The 24,192-nt window shown below is 42.2% G+C and overlaps 1 protein-coding gene across 6 annotated transcripts; it reads left to right on the top strand.

The window, feature by feature from the left end:
• Window positions 1-98: 98 nt before the first annotated feature.
• On the top strand, window positions 99-24,192 carry LOC104369170 (V-type proton ATPase subunit S1-like protein). Of its 6 annotated transcripts, none has more exons than XM_042788063.1 (9): window positions 99-370; window positions 678-1,061; window positions 8,114-8,487; window positions 14,353-14,393; window positions 15,222-15,283; window positions 17,037-17,278; window positions 21,517-21,567; window positions 22,328-22,571; window positions 23,779-24,192. In XM_042788063.1, exons 3-9 carry the CDS (start codon window positions 8,258-8,260, stop codon window positions 24,079-24,081), a joined length of 1,173 nt encoding a protein of 390 aa, XP_042643997.1. In that variant the 5' UTR covers window positions 99-370; window positions 678-1,061; window positions 8,114-8,257; the 3' UTR covers window positions 24,082-24,192. The 6 variants fall into 6 exon arrangements, with proteins under 6 accessions (XP_042643997.1, XP_042643996.1, XP_042643995.1 ...); XM_042788062.1 differs by having other exon boundaries at window positions 647-1,061; XM_042788061.1 differs by having other exon boundaries at window positions 99-545; window positions 577-1,061.

Below are 24,192 nucleotides of genomic sequence, written 5' to 3'. Positions count from 1 at the left end.
TCCCCGCCCGGCACCGCCCCCGCCGGGGCGGGAGTTCGCTCCCTTCAGAGGGCGGCGGCCGGCGTTAAACTCGGTTAATTTTTTTTTTTTTTTTTTTTTTTTTTTCTGGGAATAGGTGGCTTGGCGAGGGAGGAGAGGATGGCGGCGGCAGGGGGAAGGCGCGGAGGGCAGCGCGCTGTCCGCCTGCCCGAGGGGAGGCAGCGGAAGGGCGCTGCGGCTTCCCTGAGGAAGCGAGGGACGGCGAGGCAGGAAATAACGCTGAAGTTCGGGTCGTGAGGCGCGAAGGACGATGAAGTTAAGGTTGCAAGGCGCGAAGGACACTGAAGTTCGGTTTGCGAGGCGGTAAATACGCTGAAGTTCAGGTTGTGAGGTGGGAAATATGCTAGAGTTCGGGTTGTGAGGCGGGAAGTACGCTGAAGTTCAGGTTGAGAGGCACAAAGGATGCTGAAGTTCAGGTTGTGACGCGGGAAACATGGTGCAGTTCAGGTTGTGAGGCAAAAAATGGGAAGTTCGGGTCGTGGGGCGGGAAATACAGTGAAGTTCATGTTGTGAGGCAGGAAGGATGCTGAAGTTCAGGTTGTGAGGCAGGAAGGATGCTGAAGTTCAGGTTGTGAGGCAGGAAGGATGCTGAAGTTCGGGTTGCAAGGCGGGAAATACACTGCAGTTCGGGTTGTGAGGCGAGAAATATGGTGAAGTTTGGGTCGTGAAGTGGGAAATACGCTGCAGTTCGGGTTGCAAGGCGGGAGGGATGCTGAAGTTCAGGTCAGCATCGCCAAATGGCCCTTGTGCGGCCCTTCTCCGTAGCATCGGGCTTGTTTGCAGAGTCCTTCATGGTTGAAAGAAGCAGCAGAGGGGACTGCCACACTCAGAAGAGGCACGGAACAGTCTTAAAAGTGAGGAGAGTGTGGTGGCCTTGGCCCAGTTCTGCGCAGAGTGTCCTCAGGTGCAGGTTGGGAGGGCCCTTCCTTCTTCCATGGTGCTCCTGGAGCTCACCAAGCCCCTCGGCTCCTCTGCATCCTCATCAGATCTAGGCAGCGGGTGCTTGCCAAGCTGCTCACAAAGTAAGCAAAAGCAAAAATCTCCCATATGGTGTATTGAGGGTGAGCAAGGAAGATGCCAAGGAGCTCTGATGGTAGCTGAGCCAAGATTTCTTCCTTCTGACTTTTGACTTAAATAACTGTGCTGCCCCTAACCTTCCAGCAGATCTACACCAGAGTAAAATCCTGTAACAGAAACAAGCATTTATCAATTTTGAAAACTGCTGTTAGTCCATACTGACAAACTCAGGCCATCTGCAGATGCCAACTGAGCAGGCACAGCTGCCACATTCAAGCAGTCCACTCCTAAAGGAAAAAGTCATGAACGTTCACTTCCCTTTTTGGAATTACTGTGAAGGGGCAGTAATTAGATCTAACTGTGTCTTTACTAACACGACCTGTGTTTACATCTTAAATAGAAAATACATACTTCGTGTGTTTTTGCAGGTCTGTTTTTACATTCAATCAGCATAGAATAATCAAACCCCATAAAATAAATAATTAAATAAAAATCCCAACAAACAAAATCCAGAAGCAGTTGCAGGAGCAAACAATATTATAAAAAGCAGCTCTTCTGAAGATGCAGTTCCGATGTGGAGAAAACAATTGCTGTTACGTAATTTTAAGAATAAAGGAGTTAATCTTGTAAAAAGTCTACATATTTACAATCTTAAAAATATTAGGAATACTTAAAAGCTGACTAAGAAGGAAATTGAATAAATAAAATTAATAAACAACTGTCCTGATTCGGGCTGGACTAGAGTTCCTGTTTGTTTTAGTAGCTGGAGGAGTGCTGCAGCACCCTGAGACCCCAGGGGCTCCCCAGGGCCCAGTGCCCTCACCTGTGTGCGGGGGCGGGGGGAGCACAGCTGGAGGGCTGGGCCCCGATTGGCTGATATCCCATGTCACGTGACATTGTGCTCACTATATAAAGGCAGGAGTGGGCCAGGAGAGGCTCTCACTTCCAGGGGTGTTGCTGTGGGGCCTTGGTGTTGGGGATCGCCGGCCAGGAGCAGGTGGGTGTCAGTTGGCAGGTGGTGAGCAGCTGTATTGTACATTACCTACTGATATTGCTGTCCGTGTATTATTCTGTTACTATTATTAAACTGGTTTTATCTCAACCCACGAGTTTCCCTTTGCCCCCCCCAATTCCCTCCCCATTCCCAAGTGGGGGGAGGGTGGGTGAGCGGCTGTGTGGCATTTAGCTGCTGAGTAGGCTCAAACCACAACAACAACCTATTACATTTGGTGCACAAATATTCACTAACATGTTAAGATCTAGGAAAGAGATGACTTGAGATGATGCTACTGTAGTTCTTGCTGTTTCCTTTTAAACTTCAGTAGAATTTTGGGACACTTATGATAGGTTTTCTTCATTTCACCATGTTCTTCAAACTTAATATGGTTTGTTTGATTCAAAGTCAAAGAGAAGTGCTCAGGTTTAGTTTGTATCATCTGTTGCTTAAATATTCACTCTGATGTCTCATCCAGTGTTTAGTAACATGCAGAGGACATATTTGTATATGCAAACCACTTATTGTGACATAGAAAGGCATACCAAAATTATCAAATGAAAATGTTTATTAGTACTCTGGCTTGCATAAAAGGAACTTAGGGTCGTGGTCTCTCCTACTTGCCCTTGTACAAGGCCAACAGAGGCACTCTGGTTACTTGGACAACCTTGAGCTCCATGAATGTTGCCAACAGGGTGACCCTTCCAGCCCAAACCAGCAACCAAAACTTTTGTAATTTTCCTAGACTTTAGCAGTAACCAGACTATTGAAAACAACTGTCCAATTGAATTGAAATAACAAATAAGAATAAAGCCAAGTACGGCTAACAACCAAGACTCTCTTTGGCAAATTTACATGCATATGTACAGTGGAGTAGCTGCACCCTGAGTCTGTTGAAATAGCCTCACTGGAAAATTTGAGCTCCACAATTTCAGCCTGTGTTTACTAACCAGCAGAACCCAGTAGTTCTACACTCCCCAAAGCCTAGCGTAAGTAACATTACTATTTCTGAGAGGCTCCACCAGGACAGCTAACTTGAGGTTTTGGGTAACTTGAGCTAACTTGGGTTTGGATGTAGGTTATTTACCTCAATGAAATTCAGGCAACCGCCATTGGGAACAAGGGCCATCGTTTCCCCCCTCCGTTCTGGTTCAGCTGGACGCTGACAGGATGTCAGAGCGGGGCTGCTTCGCTTCCCCAGGTCCGTTTGACAAGAGGAGCAACCCGGGCACCGGGCAGCCGCTCCTTCTCGCGGGTTGGGCCCTGCTGGCACCCCGGTACGGATGCAGCCCCATCCCCGCTGCTCCCGGCTGCGCCCCCCGTGCCAGCCTCTGCAGAGGTGTGCTTGCACAAGACCCTGCTGTCGTGGGGGTCCCTCTTCTCCCTGGCTAGGTGTTTTTGCAGTGCGCTATCCCAAATTAGTAACTCGGCTGGAAACAGCCACCCAGCAGGGCTGCTGGCAGCTGGGTGGAAACAGGTTGTTGCTGGAAAACGCCAGCGCTGTTACGCAAGCACTTTTAAAATTAAACGTTTCGGTTAGCCGAGCAGATAAATCCACCCCAAAACCCCACTGTTTATCTTAAAACTCCCGGTATAATCTGCTTTCCCGCGCTCCCTGTGAAATCTGGGTTCTGACGTCCCGCAGACCTTGTTAAAGGGAAGCCTCCCCGGCAGCCCGGCAGGCGCGGAACTCGCCGCGGTCGCTCCCTCGCTCCCGGCCCCTCTGGCCCCGCGTTCCCACCGCCCCCGCGGGCGGCAGCTCCGCGCCCCTCCGCGCCGGGCGGGAACTACAGCTCCCTCCCTCCCTCCCGCCCTCCCTCCCGCCGCCATTTCGGGCCGGGCCAGCCCGGCCCCGCCGCTGCCGCCCTCAGCAGGGACCCGCCGGCCGGTGTGTAAAATGTGCGCAGTGGTGCCTCCTGGGCCTCGCCCGGCGGGGAGAAGGACAAAAAGGAGGTTGAAGGAAAAAAAGGGAGGGAGAATTATGGCTTCTGGTACCTCAGAGCCTGTGGCGTTCTCTCACTTGAACGGCAAGTACTTTACAAAACGCTGACGGGTGTAAAACAAACCAGCCAGATCTGCTGGCTGCCAGTTACATTCTCCAGGGGACTGGAGATGCACAAGTGTTGAGACCTCCATTCACAGTGGTAGGTCTGCCTTTTAGTGCAGAAGTGCAGACTGAGCTTTTCTGTGGTGGTTGTGTTTTTTTTTTTTTTTTTTTTTTTTTTTTTCCCCTTATTTTTTTTGTTTGTTTTGTTTTGTTTGTTTGTTTGTTTGTTTTTGTGTGCTTGGTAGTCTCCACCCCAAAGGCAGACCAAAAATTAGAAGCTTCCTTCTTGACCCACCTTCCATCCAGATCAGGTGTAGTAGGGCCTGGAGTCTGGAGATTTCTCGAGATAGGATGACATCCTTTGGGTTTGTTGGGGAGGGTGCAAGCAGCAGAAGGGAGACAGGAAAGAGGATTGTAACAGGATTTTTTGCATCATCCCAGCCTGTGTGGTGGAGATGAAGGCTGAAAGACCTGCAGGCAAATTAGTTGCCCAGAGAGAGGATTTTACTGGAACTGAGTCAAGCTTTTTCTGTACATTAAGGCCAGTTTTCTGTAATCCTTCTGCAGCATTTTCAGTTCATTGTGAATATATCTGAATCAGAGGAACAATGCATGTCTCAAAGTAAAAAAAATAGTAATGATATATTAAGTGCTAGTACCTTATATAGTGGCTGATACCTCATACTTTGATTGAGACATGTTAGTTTAGAAAACTGCGCAGTTCATGGTGACCTGATACATCATCTGAAGATAACTATAGATTGTATTGAAAATGGATTGTGCTGTTGTCTGCCTCAGGAGGTGGTAGTCAAAGAGATAAATTACTTATGTTTAAAATTATGTCTGCAGTCTCGTTCACTGCATGCAAGCTCTGTATGTATATGTATAATTGCAGCATCAGGCAGAACAGATGTCATTTCAGGGTCTCCATCAGAGTTTCTGTAATCACCCTGTTTGAGAGGGGGTTTGCTGGGTTTTGGTGACACATTGGGGGATGTGTGGGATGCCAGCAATACTGACTGGCTAACCTATCAGTCTCTGATTGTTTCACAAATCTCACAAAACTGTGAAACCTCACACTGAGTGTAATTGCCAACTGCTTTCTTAGCTACCTTTCCTGAGAGGTAGATCCAAAAAAAAGAGCAGTGTTTAAAGTACAGTAAGATCTCTTCAGTACAGCTGTGCCTTCTCCCTGGTGGTGGAGATGTCTGAACTGCCATGATACAAAGTAAAAACCAGCTAAGTGGTAGCTGCTTTAACATCAGAGGATTAGTTTTGCATGAAGAGTAATCACAAACAGAAACTTACTGCTAGAGAGGGAAAAAAAAGGTGTTAAACAGCAATTTAATCTTCTTATTTGGAATCTTGGCCACTTTTAGCCCACCATAGCCCATCTTACAGGATATAAACAAAAGTGTTGACTTCCCATTGTCTTTGTCCTGCGGGAGTTTCATTGGATGCCTCTGCTGAGTTGAGTGTAACCTTGTGTATTCCATAAAACAGTGTGTGCACTTTGCCCATGATCCTCTGTTCACCCTTTGTCCACCGAGTATGTATGTAGTTGAAGCATGTGGCCGAGCCAGCTTCGTTTGGTTGATTTCAGTGTACAACAGTGATTTGTCAACTGAGTCACAAGAGCTCATGTAATCATTCCCTTGTCAGGTCTACTGCATGTAAGGCTCCATTCAAGTTTTCTTTTTAAACTCAATAATGCAGAGATGGTAGTTTTGTCATAATTTTTCACCAGAATGAAGTAATGTTCAGGATGACTTTTTTGCTTTCAGTGGATCCAATTTATTTTTAGATACCATGTGAGTCTGTTTATGCTTGAACCTCATTAAAAAGCAAATTGTTATTAGCAAGTGTCAAGATGTAAGGAAAGACTTTTCTTCATGCTCTTTGTTTCTACCATTATTTCAGATTATGACAGCTGATCTGTGAAGTAGCAGCGGTACCCATAGTATTACTGTATAGTGAGAAAGTATATTTTTACTAATTTATACTTGTTTAACCTATGTTAGCAATTTGGCATTATATGTTTTCTTGCGTCTACAAAACCCCCTTTGTTTCTGAGCAAATTGATAGGTACTTTTTCCTTCTATGTGAAACAGTGTTCTAAGAAGGCAGGTTCCCTCTAGAAATTGTTAGCACCATGGAAACACAGGCTGGAAGTACAATTGAAGATATATTCTGTTGTCACAGAAGGGACTACAGGACATGGTCTTGGATTCAGCCTGTACTGACTTCAGCTGTGGCCTGCCACATGTTGCTTATACTTCTTTCTCTCCCTTTTTCTGCCCTTAAAGGACACATTATTTGTTTATTTGTGCCATACTGGTTTGTGTTTCATCATTTTCATTTCTTAGCATTGGTTCCCATGCTGATGAAGAACACTTAGAAAATAGCAGCACATGAAGGAAATCTCAGGGCACCATCAGAAAACCACTCTGTGTCTATTCCCCCCACCTATTTAGGAGGGACTGTGAGTCAGGTGTACTGAAATGATTAACAGGCCCGTGACATTAGTGGCTTCACAGTTTTTTAGAAGAGTGTATGACACATTTGCCTCTTCCCAGGGCTGCTTTAATTTTTCAGCTGAGCCATGTCACTGTACTGGTGTAATTATTCTAAGTTTAGCATCACACATTTCTGGTGCTTCACAGAAAATTTAAAGATTATTTTCAACTGGCACTTCATTATCACTGTGTTCCCTTAGCTCATTTTTCAAGCTGGGATTCTCACATAAATATCTGTATTCCTCCTTAAATTGGATAGAAGCAGTACTATTGAGGACAAGCTCTTGAGAGATTTTTAAGATTAGTGAATACTCTGCATCACTGAAAGAAAATGAATTAAGAAGGTAAATCCTTTTTAATAGTTACGATGCCAATGCCCCTATCTGTATCTTATATCTGGAATGCAAAAGAGAGGAGCTCTTAATCAGTGAAGTAGGGCTTACTGTGTGATCCCATCAGCAGGTAGCTGATGTGTCAGCTGCCGGGCAAGAAAACAGTGGGTGTGTGGGGAGTATGTGTGTACACACATAAGTGTGTAGGAGCAGGTTGTGACTATGTCCTGTTTGGTATTTAAGTGTAGAAGGGCGCAGCGTGACTAAATGTCAGCCAAGCGTTGGTCCGAGCTTGCTTTAGAGAGTGAGCTGCGCGCGCTGAAGGCAGGTACCAGGAGCCTGTTTCTGCGTGGGCCCCAGGGTCCCCTCCAGGCTGGTCGCAGGCCCATGGCTGTGTTCACAAAGGCCAGACTGCACATGAGTGCGCTGCAGAGCACTCTCATTGCACCTGGACCACCAGCGAGTATTCTGATTTCAGCTTTCCTGGCCCTGTGCAGAGGCTTTGAATGCAAGCTGTAGTTATTGAGCAACACGTGGAGAACGCACATGGGTCATAGCATTGGAGGAGTTCACTCATGTGCCTTGCCCTCTTCTTTGCCATCACAAGCACAACTGATGAGTATTTTGAGCAGGCTGATGAGGACAAAGGGTCTGCAGAAGAGGTACCAGTGGCTGTGACCCACGTGTCTTTTGAGAATGACCTGTCCCAGAACCCACCTGCTGTATTCAGTTACGTGTATGCACCTTGGTGTCTTGATCTGACAGTCCAGAAAGAGGCACTGCAATTCTTTGTGCATTTAGCAGCTGTGGTTTGTTTGGCTTAGCGTTATCTGTAAGCACATAAACTGAGGCAGAAAGCTGGACACGCACAAACTAAATTAGTGCTGAAGAAAGGAAACCACTTCTAAATATCTGACTTCTAAGCTTTCTATGTCTGCTTTCACATCTGTAAAACAGGGATAATACTATTATTCTGAAGGTCTTGTCAGGGTTCAAAATACAAGTATTTATTTCTCTGGTTATCATACAGAAGGAGAAATTTCAATGCTGCTTGGAAACAGCACCCTCACCTTTCTTTAATGTTAGGGTTGAGTACAGATGAGAAGTGCTCTTCAGTGTGATTTTAGAGCCTGGAGAGACTATCTGATTTTATTTCTTTTTTCTTTAGCACACATCTCATATCCTGGTACGATTTCCCTAGAACATGTAATCTTTAGTTCACAAGGAAGCTGGAACACGCCAGTGGTAGGTGTCTGCTGTCAGCACAAATCTGAGCACACGAAGAATTTCTGCTGTGGGTACGGATGCAGTGATGGAGTGGCAAATCCCGCCCGCGATTGGCTGGATCTGCTGCTCGTCACGCTGCCAGGCAGGGCACGGGTGCCCAGCTGCCCGCTGGACCAGAGGAGCAGATGTGCCTGGTGTGGAGGGACTGGCTCTCTTCCCAATGGAAAGAAACGCTGCCGTGAGGTTCCTACTGCTTTTTTTGTATGTGGGATTCGCGGTGTCTATGGAGCAAGTGATTGCAACAGCGGATGGCAGGTCGGTAATTCAGTGTGTGTATCAACAAACTGTTGGTGGAGTTAAGTGCATGTTGTAAATGTCATAATTTGATCACTTGTGCTGTGTGGAAGTGGATTTGATCTCAGTGGAGAATGTCAGGACATGGTTTTAATTTTCTTTGCAGGTTTGAAAACACCCTGGGGCTAATACAGAAATGAATAATTTTTTAGCGTACAGTGCATTAAAAATGTAACTTTAAAACAATTTTAGAAGCAGTACTAGAAACAGTTTTAAAATTAGTGTTTTCTGGGCATATGTCTTATATTTTATTACATTTTTATAACTCTCACACTGACTTTACCTAGTCTGTGTAAAAACGGAATTATAAATAGAATAACAGCAAGGGTGTGAAAACTACTCCAAGAAGCATAGGTGCTAAAATGTTCTACTTGTGTAGAAAGAATATTTGAAGCATGAATTCGATATTTCAAAGAAATATTAAACTTATAAAATTGCTAGATATTTGGATTTATCATTGTTTATAGTGCTGTTTCACTCTCTACTGAGGTATAAGCGAGAAGCCCGAATTGAGGACCCCAAAGGAAGGACTTTCTAGAGCCAGTCATTACAAAAGTGAAAACAGCCTAAACTGTATTAGTTGAATCATGTCCCAAAGTCACTAATAACACACAGATCAAATATGCTGATGAAGGTCACAGCTGGCAGTAAAATCCGTGCATTTAAGGCAAGAAGGACATGTGATTTGCTTAAGCTTGTAATAAGAGATTTGGTAGTCAGTTACCAATAAATACTACAATATGTTTTTATTTAAATAGCTTACTTGCTGCTTTCCTCTGCCAGTTTTCAGATGTATTAGTGTCTTAGTATAATTGCACTTTTCTGCAATCAGATAAAAATTTGAGAGAGAACAAGAAGTGGAGCATTACATGAACTTTATTACAGTAAATATTTAAAAATGAAGTTGCAATCTTGATGCCAGTGAATTGAATGGGGTTTTCGCCTTTGCATTCAGTGGAGGTAGGACTGTGCCTGCACATTGTTAATCAGCTAGAAGTTCTACAAGCTCAATTTCTTTTTTTTTTTTTTTATATAAAAAATGAAAGCTTAAGTATCTTATTGTGATCCAGTTGTTATTGGACTGTGCAATAAAGTGCAGACCAAACCCTAGTGCTCAGTACGTTGTAAAATAATTATGTGTTTCTGTCTCCCTAAGTCACATCACATATGAGGCTACTAAAATGTGACACGCAGTGCTTAAAATTTAAAAACTATAGGAGTCATGGGCTTTGTAGCTATTCTTAGTGAGAGAACTTAAACAGATACTTTTGAAACTTAATAACATTTTTGTTAAGATGTTTCCTAGAAGGAGCTAGCTTTTGCCCTGAATCTGAGCTCTCTGGCTTATACATTTATATGTTAATAACTTGATTGAATTACTTACAACCAGTGTCCCTGGGACTGCAACCAGTTCATTGCTACCAGGACCTCAGCTATCATTCATCAACTTTCATCATAACTTTGTTTTTAGTGTGTTTCAAGGTTCACATGTTATTTTCCAATTAAATGCTTCATAAATCAGTTGAAACTAGTTCAGCAGCCAGTGAGGTAGTCTGCAGCTGGACAACATTAGTATTAGAGTGTTAATTCTGGAGTAATCAAAGTAGTGCAGTAAGGTGCATTTTGCCATCTGATGCAGTTTGTCAGAGCAGCGATATGAAGAGTAAAAGACAGTGTGAATATGGCTTCCTTTGCCCTGATGGCATGAAAGCTATCTGTGACCTCTACACTCAATCACTGTTGAGTGCCAGGGTTATTCATGCAGCTCATTTGAGTGTATGAAAGACCACTTACATGAAAAAGTCTTCAGGGGCTGGAGTCTGTATGTAGTTTCTCAAACAAGCCAGACATGGTTGTCTTATGTAGATGGATAATGTCACCTGATAAGAGGGAATTTACACTTCTTTATACTTTTATTTAATTGGGTTTTACATAGTGATTAGTCATCCTAGTGCTTTGTATTTGTGCTAATCTAATTTTGTGTGGGCTGCTGACATGCTTGGTATGGTAAATTCAACATAAAACATACATGTCTGAGTGTATCTGGGCCAGTTATTTATCAATTGCCAAGGAAAAATATTAGTCATTAAAATATATACCATCTGTGCAACTGAATTTGAAGTTTTAGGGTAGAGTGGATGAAAATGATAAATTTAAAAGTCTAGTCTCTAATTCAGTGTGCGAAAATGTGCTGTCACTGATTTGAAGGTCCAGCCACTCTATACTGATAGTTTTGCAGGCAGTGGAGATGAAGGCTCTAGTGCTAGCTGGTTTCCTGTCTCTTATACATGTACTTAACATTTTTAAACACAAAAGGGAATACTTACTTTTAATCTGTTGTTATTTTCCTGCTTTTTCTTTCAATATTTTTGTTCTGTGAAACACGCTCCATCTGAGGGTGAAAGGGCCTCGCTGCCAGAGATTACCTGTTAATTCTCCAGCTTGCCTTTTGGTTGGAAAGGCTGCTGATTTGACAGCAGGATCCCTATCGAAGTCCACCCGTTCTTGTCACAGATCACACACTTCAGGGTTGTGAGTGTCACAGGCGGCTGACGGACCTGGTTACATCAACATCAGTTTGTGATTGCTCAGAAACCAAGAGGTGATCCTTCCCTTAGGCTGCTGATAGGCTGTCTGTGCTGTAGCAATCTGGCCTCAGTAAGGACAAGCAAAGACTGCAAGCCTTGCCATGATGGATTTCCCTCTGCTTTCTTGAATGGGGCTGCATGCATCATGCAGGAGGAAAGGAGGCAGCCAGACTTGCTGAAGCACAGAGTAACAAACAGGAGTAGAGTGACTTCACTTCCATGCTTCCGCCTGCCTCCCAAGTGTACCTGCCATCTGGCTGATCGTATTTGTCACACGGTGGTACTTACCAGTGGTTCCTGGGTCACTCTCTCCTCTGCATTGACCATGAAATCATGAATGTTTCATTAGCTGTGCACATTCATCTATGTTTGAGTATCTTCATGCTGAGAGCAGGAATTTGACATTTCTTCCGGAGCAGCATGGCTGCGTGTTGCTGTGGTTTTACATGTGATGTAGAGGAGTTGAACTGCATTGTCACGAGCTCCCAACCTGTGCTGGTGGGCTGCATGGAGGGCAGGTCATAGCTGTTCTGCTCAGGATGTAACCCTGCGGGGGGGTTCGCAATGAGTTATGCCTCGTATATTCATTGTATGCTCTCCTCAAGGCTTGATGTTACCTATCAGTTAGCATTCCTGATGTAGTTGGCATGACCATGGTGTTAGTGTTATACCAGGTAGGAAGCTAAGTAAGGTTTTATTTTTTTTAACTAACAGTCATGAAAACAAAACTAACCCTTCCTCTTCCCAGAACAGCATAAAAACCTTTCAAGTGAAATGAATTACACAATTTTACTCCAGTCTTCTCTCAGCCCAATATTTTAGTCTGCACACTATAACATGGTGATTTCCAAACTGGAGTAGTAGACTATGAGCTTTTAGTTATGTAGAAAGGAAGGAGCTAAAAGTATAACTAATCATATAGAGGTACAACTAAATATAACTAACTTTAGTATAACTAAATAATTTACATTGTTTTCCTTTTGGCATGTTTCATTCTGTAGCTATTATCATGAAAAAATGCCCCCAAATTGCCTTTTCAGGTGTGAAGGAACATTCTGTCATGATGGAAGACTAGAAAAATAAAGCTGTATCAAATCACAAAACCCATGTTCCTAATCATTAAGCAACATAAGAGTTTTGCCTAAGCAAGAAAACAAGGTTTTGTCCATCTTGACCATATCTTTTGTTAACTATCTGTCAAAATGAGTATTATTTCTGCCCATCTCTGAAGGCTGCTCACCTCAGTCCAGCAGTAACACTGGCACCCAAAGGGCAGCAGGAGAAAGTGGGACCCACTTTGAAAGTGGACAGCCTCCTTGAAGTCATTGGCATTTAACAGCTGAGGAGAAAGTTGGTCTCACTATATGTACATAAAACTGCCCAAATGATTTTAAAGTGTTTTCTACATTGAACTGTTTTGGATGTAAGGTCTTTCAAAGTTCTTTCAGCTCAGATGACAGTCACTGCTGTGGTGCTGCAGAGCCTAGCTGTCTTTTTGTGCTGTGTAACGTTTTCTCTGGAGACCATCTTCTGCTTTATTTCCCAGGTTGCTGAAGGGACCGAGCATTGTCTGATGGTCTGGAGCAAAGCTGCTTGTCAGACCTGGTGTTTGGCAGCAAAGTGACAAGCTGGAGTACAGACTTTGCTTTACTTTTGTCTGTTTTGCCTTCTGGGTTTGAGGAGTTTGCAAGGGGACCCAAGAGATTTATCTGTGGCAGCAGAGAGTATGCCTGCAAAAGGACATTCTCGCTGGAGAGAGATTCATCAGAAGAAAGAGCCTGCTGCCCTCCTGAACCTCAAGTATAAACAAGACATTGCATGTGAAATCTGGGCTTTGCTGAAGCTGGTAACATTGCCAAGGGTTTCAGGCAAGCCAGGTTCAGTGTGATCAAACTTCCTGACTGCCAGACTGCAAGGGCATGGCAGCAAGCTGGGCAGGCTCTAAGCCATCCCATATTTCTCCTTTGGTAGTGTTACGTTGTTCGGACTCATATTTGTCTGCCATTAAGGATGCTGTGATGGAAATTAGGTTTGGATTGCTCCTACAGTACATGCTGTTGGGTAGCACAGATGCCCCTACCCAGGGAGTCCATCAAGGGGTGGGTTCACCCAGATGTTCAGGGGCTCCCCAGCAATTGACTCTGCAATTCACATACCTTACAGTACAATTTATGCATAAATACTGAAAACTGCTTTTACTCCTAGCTCTTTTATGCTGTTCTTTGTGTATATCTTTTCAAGTATTTTGCTTTAGTGGTGGGTTGGAAAGGTGTTTAGAAACAAGGCAGGAAAAGAAGATGGAAATGTATTTCCATGTGAAGTGGCTGTGAGGCAGGTCCATCCCCACTATTGCTTATGGCCTGGAAGGCACTGTGCGGGCAAAAGCCAGTCAGGGTGTGCAAAGTCTCTGTGGGACAACACTCCTGCAGGTCCCAAGGAAGCAGCTGTGGTGTGGAGGGGGCAGGAAGGAGTTCCTGTGACCCAAGGAGTGGAGTCTGGTCCTAAGGGAGAGCCTGGTTTCTTGGACTTTGATCGTATAGGTGTTTTGATGATATATGAGCATCTACTGGCCTTGATTATCTAGTTCAGGGAAGCTGATCATACTTACACCAGCTGAAGACTTATCCCTAAATTATACCAAAGAGGAAAATCAGAGGCTGAAAATTTCACAGGCCTGATAATTGTGACTTGAGATGTGCTTCACTTGCATCCTACCTTGCATCTAACTTCCATGGGATTTGGGATTGCTTGGAATCATTCAGGAGCTGTCTTTAGATGGCTGCAAACTTGTGCTTGCAGCATACTAGCCCTGTGCATTTCCACTATCCTGGAGCAATTCAGTGTGTTGGTTCTGATCCTCACTGGGAGCTGAGGATGGTGCAGCACTATTCTTGTATTCTGCCACTTGCGGGCTGGAACTGGTTCAGTCTCTAACCGAAAACTGATGTCCCATGGAAGGGAACTTAGAGAGGGGTCATGAAGCCTTTAGTCAATATGGTAGGGATATGGGAATGCCTGGCAGGGCTGGTCCACCTGAGGTATCTCTGAAAGTGAGGCATTTTTATCCTGGGTACACTGGCTTTGAGATTAATTTGCCCTGTTCCCATGACATTAACTAGCCAAGGATCTGAGTTACGTGTTGAATGTTTTATTGAATGAAGCGGGAACAGGTCTGCCCAGTAAACTTGCTACAGTCTTTAAATGCAGATGCTGTACAGTAAATATTTTTCTCTTCTAGTTCACGTGCATTTTCAGATCAAGATTCTCTGCAAAGAAACGGTAAGTCTTTCAGTGGGCTGAGTGCTTAGATACTGGCTCTGTTAGTGTGGCTGTAAAAGATGTTCATTCTCAGGTGCTGCTTCTGTTAGCATTAGTGACTCTTCTGTCAAATGTTTAGTTAAAGCATATCCCTCTTTATCAAATACCCTGTAAAGGATTTGCCTGCTTAAAATAATAATTTACTGAATGACTCTGAGATGCAGTGAGGATGTAGAAGATAGAAGTATCTTTTTTTTTTTTTTTATTTTATTTTTTTTACCCAAATGAAAAGAGTTAATTGTTTGAAGGATGGAGCTGTGAGAGCATCCATGAAATGATCTGTCACATGAAACTTCACTCTCCTGCGAAGCAATTGGCCCGTCAGGTTATTTGTCACAGATTCTCATCTCTGGCCAGTGCAGGGAAAGAAATTCCCACCCATAGTTAACACACTTTTGCCATGCAATTCAACGATCACCCTTTGACAATAGAGTTTGCTGTATGAAGCAAAAATAAGCTTCTGTTAAGTGTATTTGGGATTAATAAATACATGTATGGGTTGAATGCTCTCATTTTGGGGAACTGGAGTTCTTCCCACTAGGTATGTTAAGATATTCAATGTAAAGAAGAGGAATCTTCTTGTATGAGTAAGGAAAAGTAAACTAGAATATGCATGTGTTGAAGGCAGTATTTGCACCAAGCCAAATATTTTCCAAAACAAAATCAGGTATTCTGAAATACACATTTCGTGCAGGGATAATTATTGTTTGCATAAGAGTGTGCAGGATTATGCTTTTATAAATGATTGGATGTTTTCTTTGCAAGCTAATAACACACTTTCTTCTGCAGGTCAACATTATAATGGTGGTGTGAAGCCAAAATTTAATGTAAATCAAGTAGCAATTACACAGGTAATGTTTGAAGGCCTGGATCTTTAATGCTTTTTCATAGCACATTTAGATATTTTAATTTCCATTATTGAATTAAATAATATATTTTTTATAAGAAATAGCCAACAAAACTATCTAAATCATTGTGATGTGCTAGTGATTCACTACCTGGTATACAAGATACCTTCTGCTTTCCTGAGAAATAAGGTGAGACATCAGTTGCTGTCACTGGTGCTGACTGGCAGTGGGTTTGAGCGCAGGGTCTTACTGAAAGAACCAATTCCTATCCTCTGTATTCTGTACAATGCCAATGCTGTGGCCAGTATTTTGCTTATATCACTTCATACTAAAAGAATAGCAAAAGCAAAACTGCCAATTGTTTAAATTCAGTGGGAGTTTTTCCTGAGTCCAGCCTGTAGGTCTTGTCAAAAACTGAGCATAAAAGACTTCCTTACCAAAACCCCTGCAAGTGATGCAATCTAATGTAAATAATCTGTTGATTAAATCGCTCTCATCTGAACTTCTAAGAAGACAGCCTTATCATTTATACAAATGACAGTCATAGTCAATGTTTCTTGATGGCTGTTGCATCACATTTTCTGACCATGATCTTACCTTGCTTTCAGCTTGCTGCTGTGAGTACTTACTAATTTTAATCCTAAAGCAGCCTTGTGCCATATGTAAGGTCAAGTATCAAAAGAGGTCTATCAGGGTCTGAGCTGGGAGACATCATTTTCTAACATGAATAGTAAAAAAAAGTATCTTTCTTTAAGCCAAGACAAAGCTTTGGGGTTTAACTTCATCCCTTCTGACACCTGATAGACGCTGTTTATGATTGGAACTCAGAATACCTCTCGTTTGTACATAATTTGATCTTGCCTAATCATACGACATGCAAAACAGCCATGCAGACATTGTATACATTATCATATTCATAGAGGATATACGTGTAGATGGAAAAGAGCTGGAAATTTTAGTTTGAAATATGGAAAGGACAGTAAATTTTTACGTCTTTTCTGAGCCCTACCTCCCTGTCTCAAATTATATGACCTGGCAGCCAAATTGTTCTCCTTTTGCTATGAAATTTGGCTTAGAATTAGCATTTATCTAATGTCTATAGATGACATGGAAGCGGCAATATCCAGGTTTTAGTTTTGCAAATGACTGATTTTGTAAAAGCAGGGATCCATACCTGAGCCATCCTGTTCTGCCACAGGCATTTTGCTGAATTTAAAGCCATCAGGAGCCAAATTGTCTGCAGGTAGATGTAGACTTGAATATTTCTTTCACCTGGACAGCTCCTTAGTATGCTTTCAGCATGGTAGGCTATGTCCTTGGCCCAAGCTGAGTCCATTTTGCTGTGTTGAAGTAATTCATACTGGTGTCCTAGAGAGTCTTCTGCTGGGGTGAACACCTTGTGAGCATCTATCTTTGCTTCAACTTTTTATATTGGGCAACTCTACAGTGTGCTTGGGTGAGATGGGAGTATGCTGAGAATGTGGTATGCCCCAGTGATACTGCTCTAGTAGGATAAATATAACTTATATTGGCTCTCTGGACAGTTGTGCTGGAACTAGAGGTCTGTATGGAGCCATTGCCATGGTGGGAGGGGGTTAGCCAGAGATTTCTCTGCTTCCACAATCCACTACTGCTGCAGCTGAGAACTGGCTCCAAAGATGCTCACGAAGTACTGGCCTCATTTATTCTGGTAGGATGGAGAGTAACTCCTGAAATAACACACCTTCTGATACTGATCTTTCATGTGGTCAATCAGGTTGTCAGCTACAACTTGAGCAGGAAAGGACGGTGGGAAAGAGTATCCTGGAGGCCGTTTACCCACAGCCACTACAGCCCTCTGAACGTCACGGTTAATGGCATCCCCTGCATTCTCTTCTGGGCCAAGAGGATCATGATTAAATTTGAAAACCACATGCCGCTGGATTTGACAGAGAAGACATTTGGTGTCCATGCAACAGTGGATGTTGGAGATTCAAACTGCAGTGAAGACAGTGCGATGTAAGGTGGTATTCTACTCTGCCAATGGAACTAGTGCCAAATAACAAGTCTAGTAAATGCATACTGAAGGAAACAGACCTTGTGTTATTTGGTGTAGAGCCTCAGGAGTCAGCTCCTTCCTGTGATGTCCTGACATTGCAAGCAACAGGGCAGCATAGGTTATATATTTTAACAGCAGCTTCTCATGGAGCACATAGATGTACATAGCTGTCTTCATCTCTTGCAGTGGTGCAGTCAATCCTTGTGGCCATCCCGTTTTGCTCTTTAGTGCCTATGAGCCTGAAGCTGTTGATCTCTTTAGTCTCCAGCTGCCTTACTTAGCTGCTTGGGAGATTGAGTAGTGGATCTGCTGAATATGGGGCCTTAGGGGCTGGGTGTAAATGACTACTTACCCCTTCATAGGATGTGTGCCAGCGATAATGCAAACCATTGGCACAACATGCAGATGTGTATTTAGAAACAGAGTTAGGTAGCACCAAGTCCCAGGATGTGATCTGCGAGTTGCTGGGATCAAAGAGTGAATTCACTACAGGTTTGCTGAAGAGTCTCCAGAAACCTGAATTCTGCCTCCCAGTCTGTCATGATTTTTTTCAGCATGAACAGTATTTAGCAGCTTTGCTCCTGCTAAACCCAAGTGAGAGCTATATATTAATCTAACTGGATACAAAATCCTCCAATCCTGTGGCTATACTAGAGAGGCATGTAGTTGTTTTATTTCCTTTGTCATGTATCTGACCGCTTCTCTCCCTCCATGTAGTGTGCTAGCTGGCTTAATTTCTAATACCAGGTCATTGATTTCAGTCTGGTAGGCAAGAGTCTAAAAATTAGGAGGTGGATACCTAACTGGGGATGTGCTGAACATGAGCATTGAGTCTACCACATAATGGTGTTTAAATCTGTAATGACACACAGCAATAAAAATAACATGACCAAAACCAGCAGTTTCATTTAGCTCCTATACACCATTTCACCTGTACATCTAAAGACATTTCCACGGAAAGTAGGTGTTACTTCTTTCTGATTGTATGTATTTGAAGGATAACCCAAGGTGCACAGAAATTTTAGTGAGGTTACAAGAAAACTAAAAGTATAATTGAAAAAGAAGCCAGGTTTTCTGCCTATGGTATCATAGTGTTCAACAAGGCAGACTGAATTTTACATCATCAACGTATGAACTAATCCAGCACTATGTTTTGACAGACAAAGGGAGAGAATGGAATAACATTATTTTAAAAATGAAAAGTAATGACTTAACAAACATTCATTTTTCTCTTCTGGTCTGCAGTTCAGAAGTAATCTTAGTGTTATTAGTAGTGGTTGTAACCTAATAGAAAATATGATCGTGCAAAAGTAGGGGTTTCAAAACACAAAGTATAGTTTTGTAGTTGTTTATAAGACCTGAAAAATCAAAAAAACTGCAGTGGTGGACTGCAAGCTTCTACTGGATCTGCTGTTTGGAGACTTAGATTTGAGCAGGCTACTCTGTCTGCCTGTCTGTCACAAGTACCTCTATAGTTTGGTTTCAGTAGTGGATGCTTCATTATGTAAATGCAAATTTCTAAGAAATAAGGACTATGTCCTGGCTCTGGCTGGGAGGGAGGTAATTCTCTTGTGTTTTGATTTTGTGGCTAAAACAGTGTTGATAACACAGCAGTGGTTTGGCTCTTGCTGAGCTGTGCTTTCATAGCATCCACTTTCTTTGTTTGACACTCCGTCCCCCCAGTGAGGAGGCTGAGGTTGGCAAGAGACTGGAAGGGGACAGTGCCTTGACAGCTGACCCAGGTTGTCCAAAGTTATATTCCCTGCTATGTAATGTCATGCTCAGCAATAAAAACTGGGGTAGAGGAAGAAGTGGGTAGGGTTTTGTCTTCTAGGGTGGCTCTTGCTCAGAGATTAGCTGTGCATTGGTCTGCTCATGAGAGATGGAAACATTGGTCTTTTTTTTTTTTTTTTTTTTTTTCTTTCCCCTCTTTCCTTCACTTATTAAATTCTATCTTGACCCATGAGTTCTCTCTCTTTTGCTTTTCCCATTCTCCCCCCTGTCCTGCTGTGGGGTTGGTGGGGCAGATAGGGTAAGCAGCTGCACAGGTCTTAGCCACAGGTCAACCCACCACAGGACCGTACATTCTTCTTGATGCATTATGTTGGAAGATATTTAGGAACTTACAGAACACATTATGCATTAAAAAAGCCTCAGAAAGAGTCAGGAAGCAGAAGTACTTTACGACACAGCCTTTTTATCAGTGCTTCACCACATCTGAGGTTTGATCTCAAAATGTGTGGGCCCAATGCCATTTTACCTGCCATGTCTTTTGACCTTTCTCTTTGTTTCTCCCATCATTTTCTGAGTAGCTTGGAAGTAGGGAGACAGCTGCTAAAGGCAGGTGGGACCTTGATGCTTAATTTGAAGCTGAAGGTGGCATTTTTTTGCTATGGTTGAGAGATACGCTGTGGCTACAAAGCCGTTTCTCCTCTGTTCTGTGGGGAGAGAGGGGAAAATGCTACCCCTTCCCAATGGTTATGCTTTCTTGCATGTTCTGTACTTATTTGGGATACACTGGGGAGTACTAGTCCCACTGCTTCCTGCCCTTTGAATGTGCTCCAGAATCCTTACCAAGAAAGGCCTGGCTTATTCTGAGCTCTTGCTAGGAGGTATTTGTCAGGATATTTGACAGATTGCATGAGCAGATCTGTGGCATCTCTGCTGGATTCCAAGTATCAAGTCATAAGTAACTGTATGTTTCAAGTATCCATTCATTCCTTGCCACTGACAGCATCTAAGTACTGATTGAAGTCCCAGTATGTAGCAACTGTGGTCTGTAGATAGGGGAATGGATAATCTGGGCTCATGAGTCAGGATTGGGCTCATGAGTCAGGATTAGACTCAGTGTAATTGCCAAATACAAGTCTTCAGTTAGATTTTCAGTCAACCTGCATTTGACTGTAGCAGAGAAGAAAGGGGAAGAACTTGCTAGAATGTTGCTCTGTAATCACAGGTTTAAGAACTGACCTAAATTATGAGGGTTGATGGCTGAGTGCTCACATGATGCATTGCCCAGTTTTTCTCACCCCAGAAAAGTCCCTTAAACTTTTCCCTTCTCCAGCCTTATTTGTTGAGACAATACTCTGTTGTGACTTTAGGCTAGGCTTCAGGCTGGTTTATACTGTCTAATCAATGCAAAGTAGTGGAGCCAGAGAAAAATATTTGACACAGAACACATATGCATTTGCTAGATGAATATAATAATCCAACCTGTGGGGAATCTTATGCACCAACTTCTGGATCAGGCCACTGAGTTGAATGCCATGTTATCCTGTGTCTAATCCTCAACTATCAATGATTTTTCTGTGTAGTAAAGCAAGCGATAGTCTAGATTCAGTGTCCTGGCTTATTGTACCAGTGTTAGTCAAGGTACAAGAAGAAGTCTAGATCTGGCTGAGTTTTTTTTGTTTTATTTATTTTTTTTTTTCAGCTTTAGGTTTGGAAGTCTTTCAGATGCTGCACGGTTTCACTGTTTTGTCTCTAACTTAGTCTGAAAATGTTATGTCAACACTAAGAGTCTGTTATGCAGGTTTTAAGAATTAAAATATTATTGTTAAGCCAAAAAAATGTATGCCACTCAACCATGCAGTGCTACAATGCATTAATTCCGCAGACGTTAGGATGGTAGAGTATGCCTTAGTTTACAATTAACCTGCTAGGGCCTTTCACCTTATTAAACTTCAAGTGCCCGTGCTCACTGCAGATGAGCTTTGTAGAGCTACCTCAGAGTCAGTGTATTTATATTGCCTTAATGAACATGTGTGGAATTTGAACTCAAATGTCATCTGCATTTGTTATGCTCTAGTACCTAAAAAGATGAGAATAATGTGGTGGTTTACACTTTCTAATAACATACAGAAGTGATTCATGACTAAGATACCACGGTTTGAGAAGGAGAACACAGATCAGATTAATCTGTCAGCCAATGCTGGAAGCAGTGGGATTGAAGTGTGTTGAATGTTGGCATGCAGTTCTGTTCTTTCTGGATAGTCTAGGCCTCATTCAGATTAACAGCTGAACTACTGGATTTTACTGGAGGAAGATTTAATCCTTTTAGGTTTTTTTTCTATTGATTTCAAAGATATACTGAGCAAAAGACTCCAAGTATAACTGTGCTTAATCTTTTGTGCTGCATTTTTCCCTTAAGATTTCTGAAGTTTTTATCTAGCATGATGTTACTTGCTTTTTGACCTAGGCTTTCTCTGAAGTTTGGTGACATTGGCAATCTAAAGGGACTTGTTATTAGGTAAGTTTATATGATAAAGAAAATATTACATGTTTAAAGAAAAGGTAAGTATGATAAAGATTATATGTTAATATTAATTGTTATGCAGTTGCTTGTGCAATTTGTTTTGGGAGAATTTATATAAGCAAAAATGATGTGATAGAACTGTTGTTTGTATAATGAAGACACTTGCATTTAATAGTTCTGTCATTTTACAAACAAGGTGTGCATTGTTTTATTAAGACATTTCTTCTATGTTGGCTTTTCTATTCTTGAGAAAAGTTCAGGTCATCTGTTTGATAGAATCTTCCCATGTCTTAGATTTTTGCTAAACCTTACTAGTTAGCTACATTTTTGTCTGAGAATTTTGATGCAAGAACTGACGGTGTGGGCTGCTTGGACATCAGACTGTGACCTACTTTATGTTTGCTTCTTGGCAATCAAAGAAAACAACATTTCTTGATAAATAGTTTTCCATATCTTGGATGAATGTATGATACCAATGTTGCATATAGGTTTTTTGAAGTCTTTTACGAAAAATCCCTCACATTTCCTCTCACTGTGTGAGAGAGCAGCAAATTCATTCAGATGTAACAATGAGGAAACTCAAATAACTTTCCAGACTCAACAGAAGGAACTAGAGCTCACACTGTTATAAATGGGTGAAACTCTGTTAATACAAGTGTGTCTTCTAAGATTGTTAAACACGTGAATTTAACAGTTAGAACTCTTAATTAGACTTGTTTTCTTACTCATCTTTTTCCCCATGCAATATTTTCAGATTTTTATTAACAGCCAGCTATTACCAGCTGTCTGTTCAGAACTGGTTCGGTTTACACAGACTGCAACTTCTTTACAACCACTCCATACAAGCGACGTTTAATGCAACCAGAATATATGCACCGGCAAGCTACTCCTACCACTGTGAACATGTGAGCAGCTTGCAGAGATATGATGCACTCCTCATACCCAGCTCTGCAAATGATCTTTCAAAGCTTTGGGAAGTCACTTTTATTGATTTCCAGGTAACGTCATGGAATTAAGCCAAATGGATCCCATAGGTAGTCTGATGGGAAATTTTGCACTGCCAAGAAAGTATAATGACCTTCCATGTACAGCTTACAGGATCTCCATGGAACTTGAAATAGAAATTGAATAGAAATGAAGACTTATATTATTATACTTACCTTCCTGTCAAAGGAAATGAAGGGGTATATAGATTTTCAGTAGTCTCTTGCCTGGGTTTCCCTTTAGCGTGAAGAGTGAATTTAACTTTCAGTGTTACATGTCTCTGAGCTGGACTCATCAGTAACAGCATCAGTCACCAAGTATGGGATTCATCTCCCTTAACTTTTGATGCCTAGAATTTTAACCTTGTGCCTTGATTATAATCACCTCAGTCTGCCTCTAAAGCCAGTGGATAATGCCTCTGATTTTTCTTAATTCCTTATTTCAGGATGAGATTAATCACCTTCTGAAAATGATGATTTTTCTGCATTTGACAATAAGGAAGCCTAAAATGGCTGGACTAAGATGTCTTACTTTTAGGTACCTAAGTCATAGAGGATGAAAAGCTGAAAAAGGAGTTTTGGGGGAAAGCTGATCCCCCTTTCCTCACCATGTGATAAATGCCAGTGGACTGATCTGGTGAAGTAGACAGTTCCCTGAATGCCACTGTGGTAAACTTCATGTTAGAACTGAAACCACAAGTAAAACTTTCTTGTATTGACTGTCGTTGAGTGCAACTTCATGTCTTTTTGCTGATATGCTGCCACATACTGCATAGCTGGATCTGATGAGAAAAATCTAGTATTAGGGTAGGCAAATGAGAATATTTCCTTAATACGTTGAAGTTTATGCAGTCTGAAACAGAGGCTTAAGATTCTCAACAAATGATACTGGAAATGCACTGTTAAATTGAATAGGTTACCATGCTTACAATTAAATATGACTGGGCTATCAAAAGTGATCATAGAAGATTTTGTTTAAAACACAACTGCAAATCCTTTTGGGCAGCAGAGTGAAGCAGATTAGAATAACTGGTGGTTTCTAGAAGACTGACCTGGATAAACTCTGAGCATTGACTCCAGCTAGTACTGATAGATACACTTTTGCAATTAGCAGATAGTAAATTAAAAATTATTGCTGGCATCAGGAGAAAATTCATTAAGTTGTTTGTAATCAAGGCAAGAAATACTTTATTTAATATAAGTCCTTTTATTCTCTTTGTAGATTCAAGGTTTTAAGATTCAAGAAGGACATTTTGCCTATGCAAAAGACTGTGCATCCTTCTTCTCTCCAGCAATACTTATGGGATTGGTTATGTCGCTGATTCTGCTGCTGGTTCTTGCCTATGCTCTTCATATGCTGATCCATCTGAAATCTCTTGACAGGCACTATGAATGCAAAACTTCTTCTGCCTGTTTTTCACAGATGCAAGACAGTGACATGGGGGATGAGAAAGAGCCACTGAGAAGCAGTGGAAATGAGTCCTATGAACTCAGAAACCAACAGTTCTATAAAATCTATATTTAGTAGTATACATCTGTCTCAGTGAAACAAATGGTGTTTTCTTCTGCTGGCACTGTTGTATGTAGTTTGTGCAGATTTTTCACCAACTGATGAAAGGAAAAGTAGATAACAGAC

This window comes from Tyto alba, unplaced genomic scaffold, assembly GCF_018691265.1.
Source record: "Tyto alba isolate M040663 unplaced genomic scaffold, T.alba_DEE_v4.0 Super-Scaffold_13, whole genome shotgun sequence".
Lineage (NCBI taxonomy): Eukaryota > Metazoa > Chordata > Aves > Strigiformes > Tytonidae > Tyto > Tyto alba.
The sequence above is the reverse complement of the archived record's forward strand: the minus strand, read 5'-3'. Positions and strand labels throughout refer to the sequence as shown.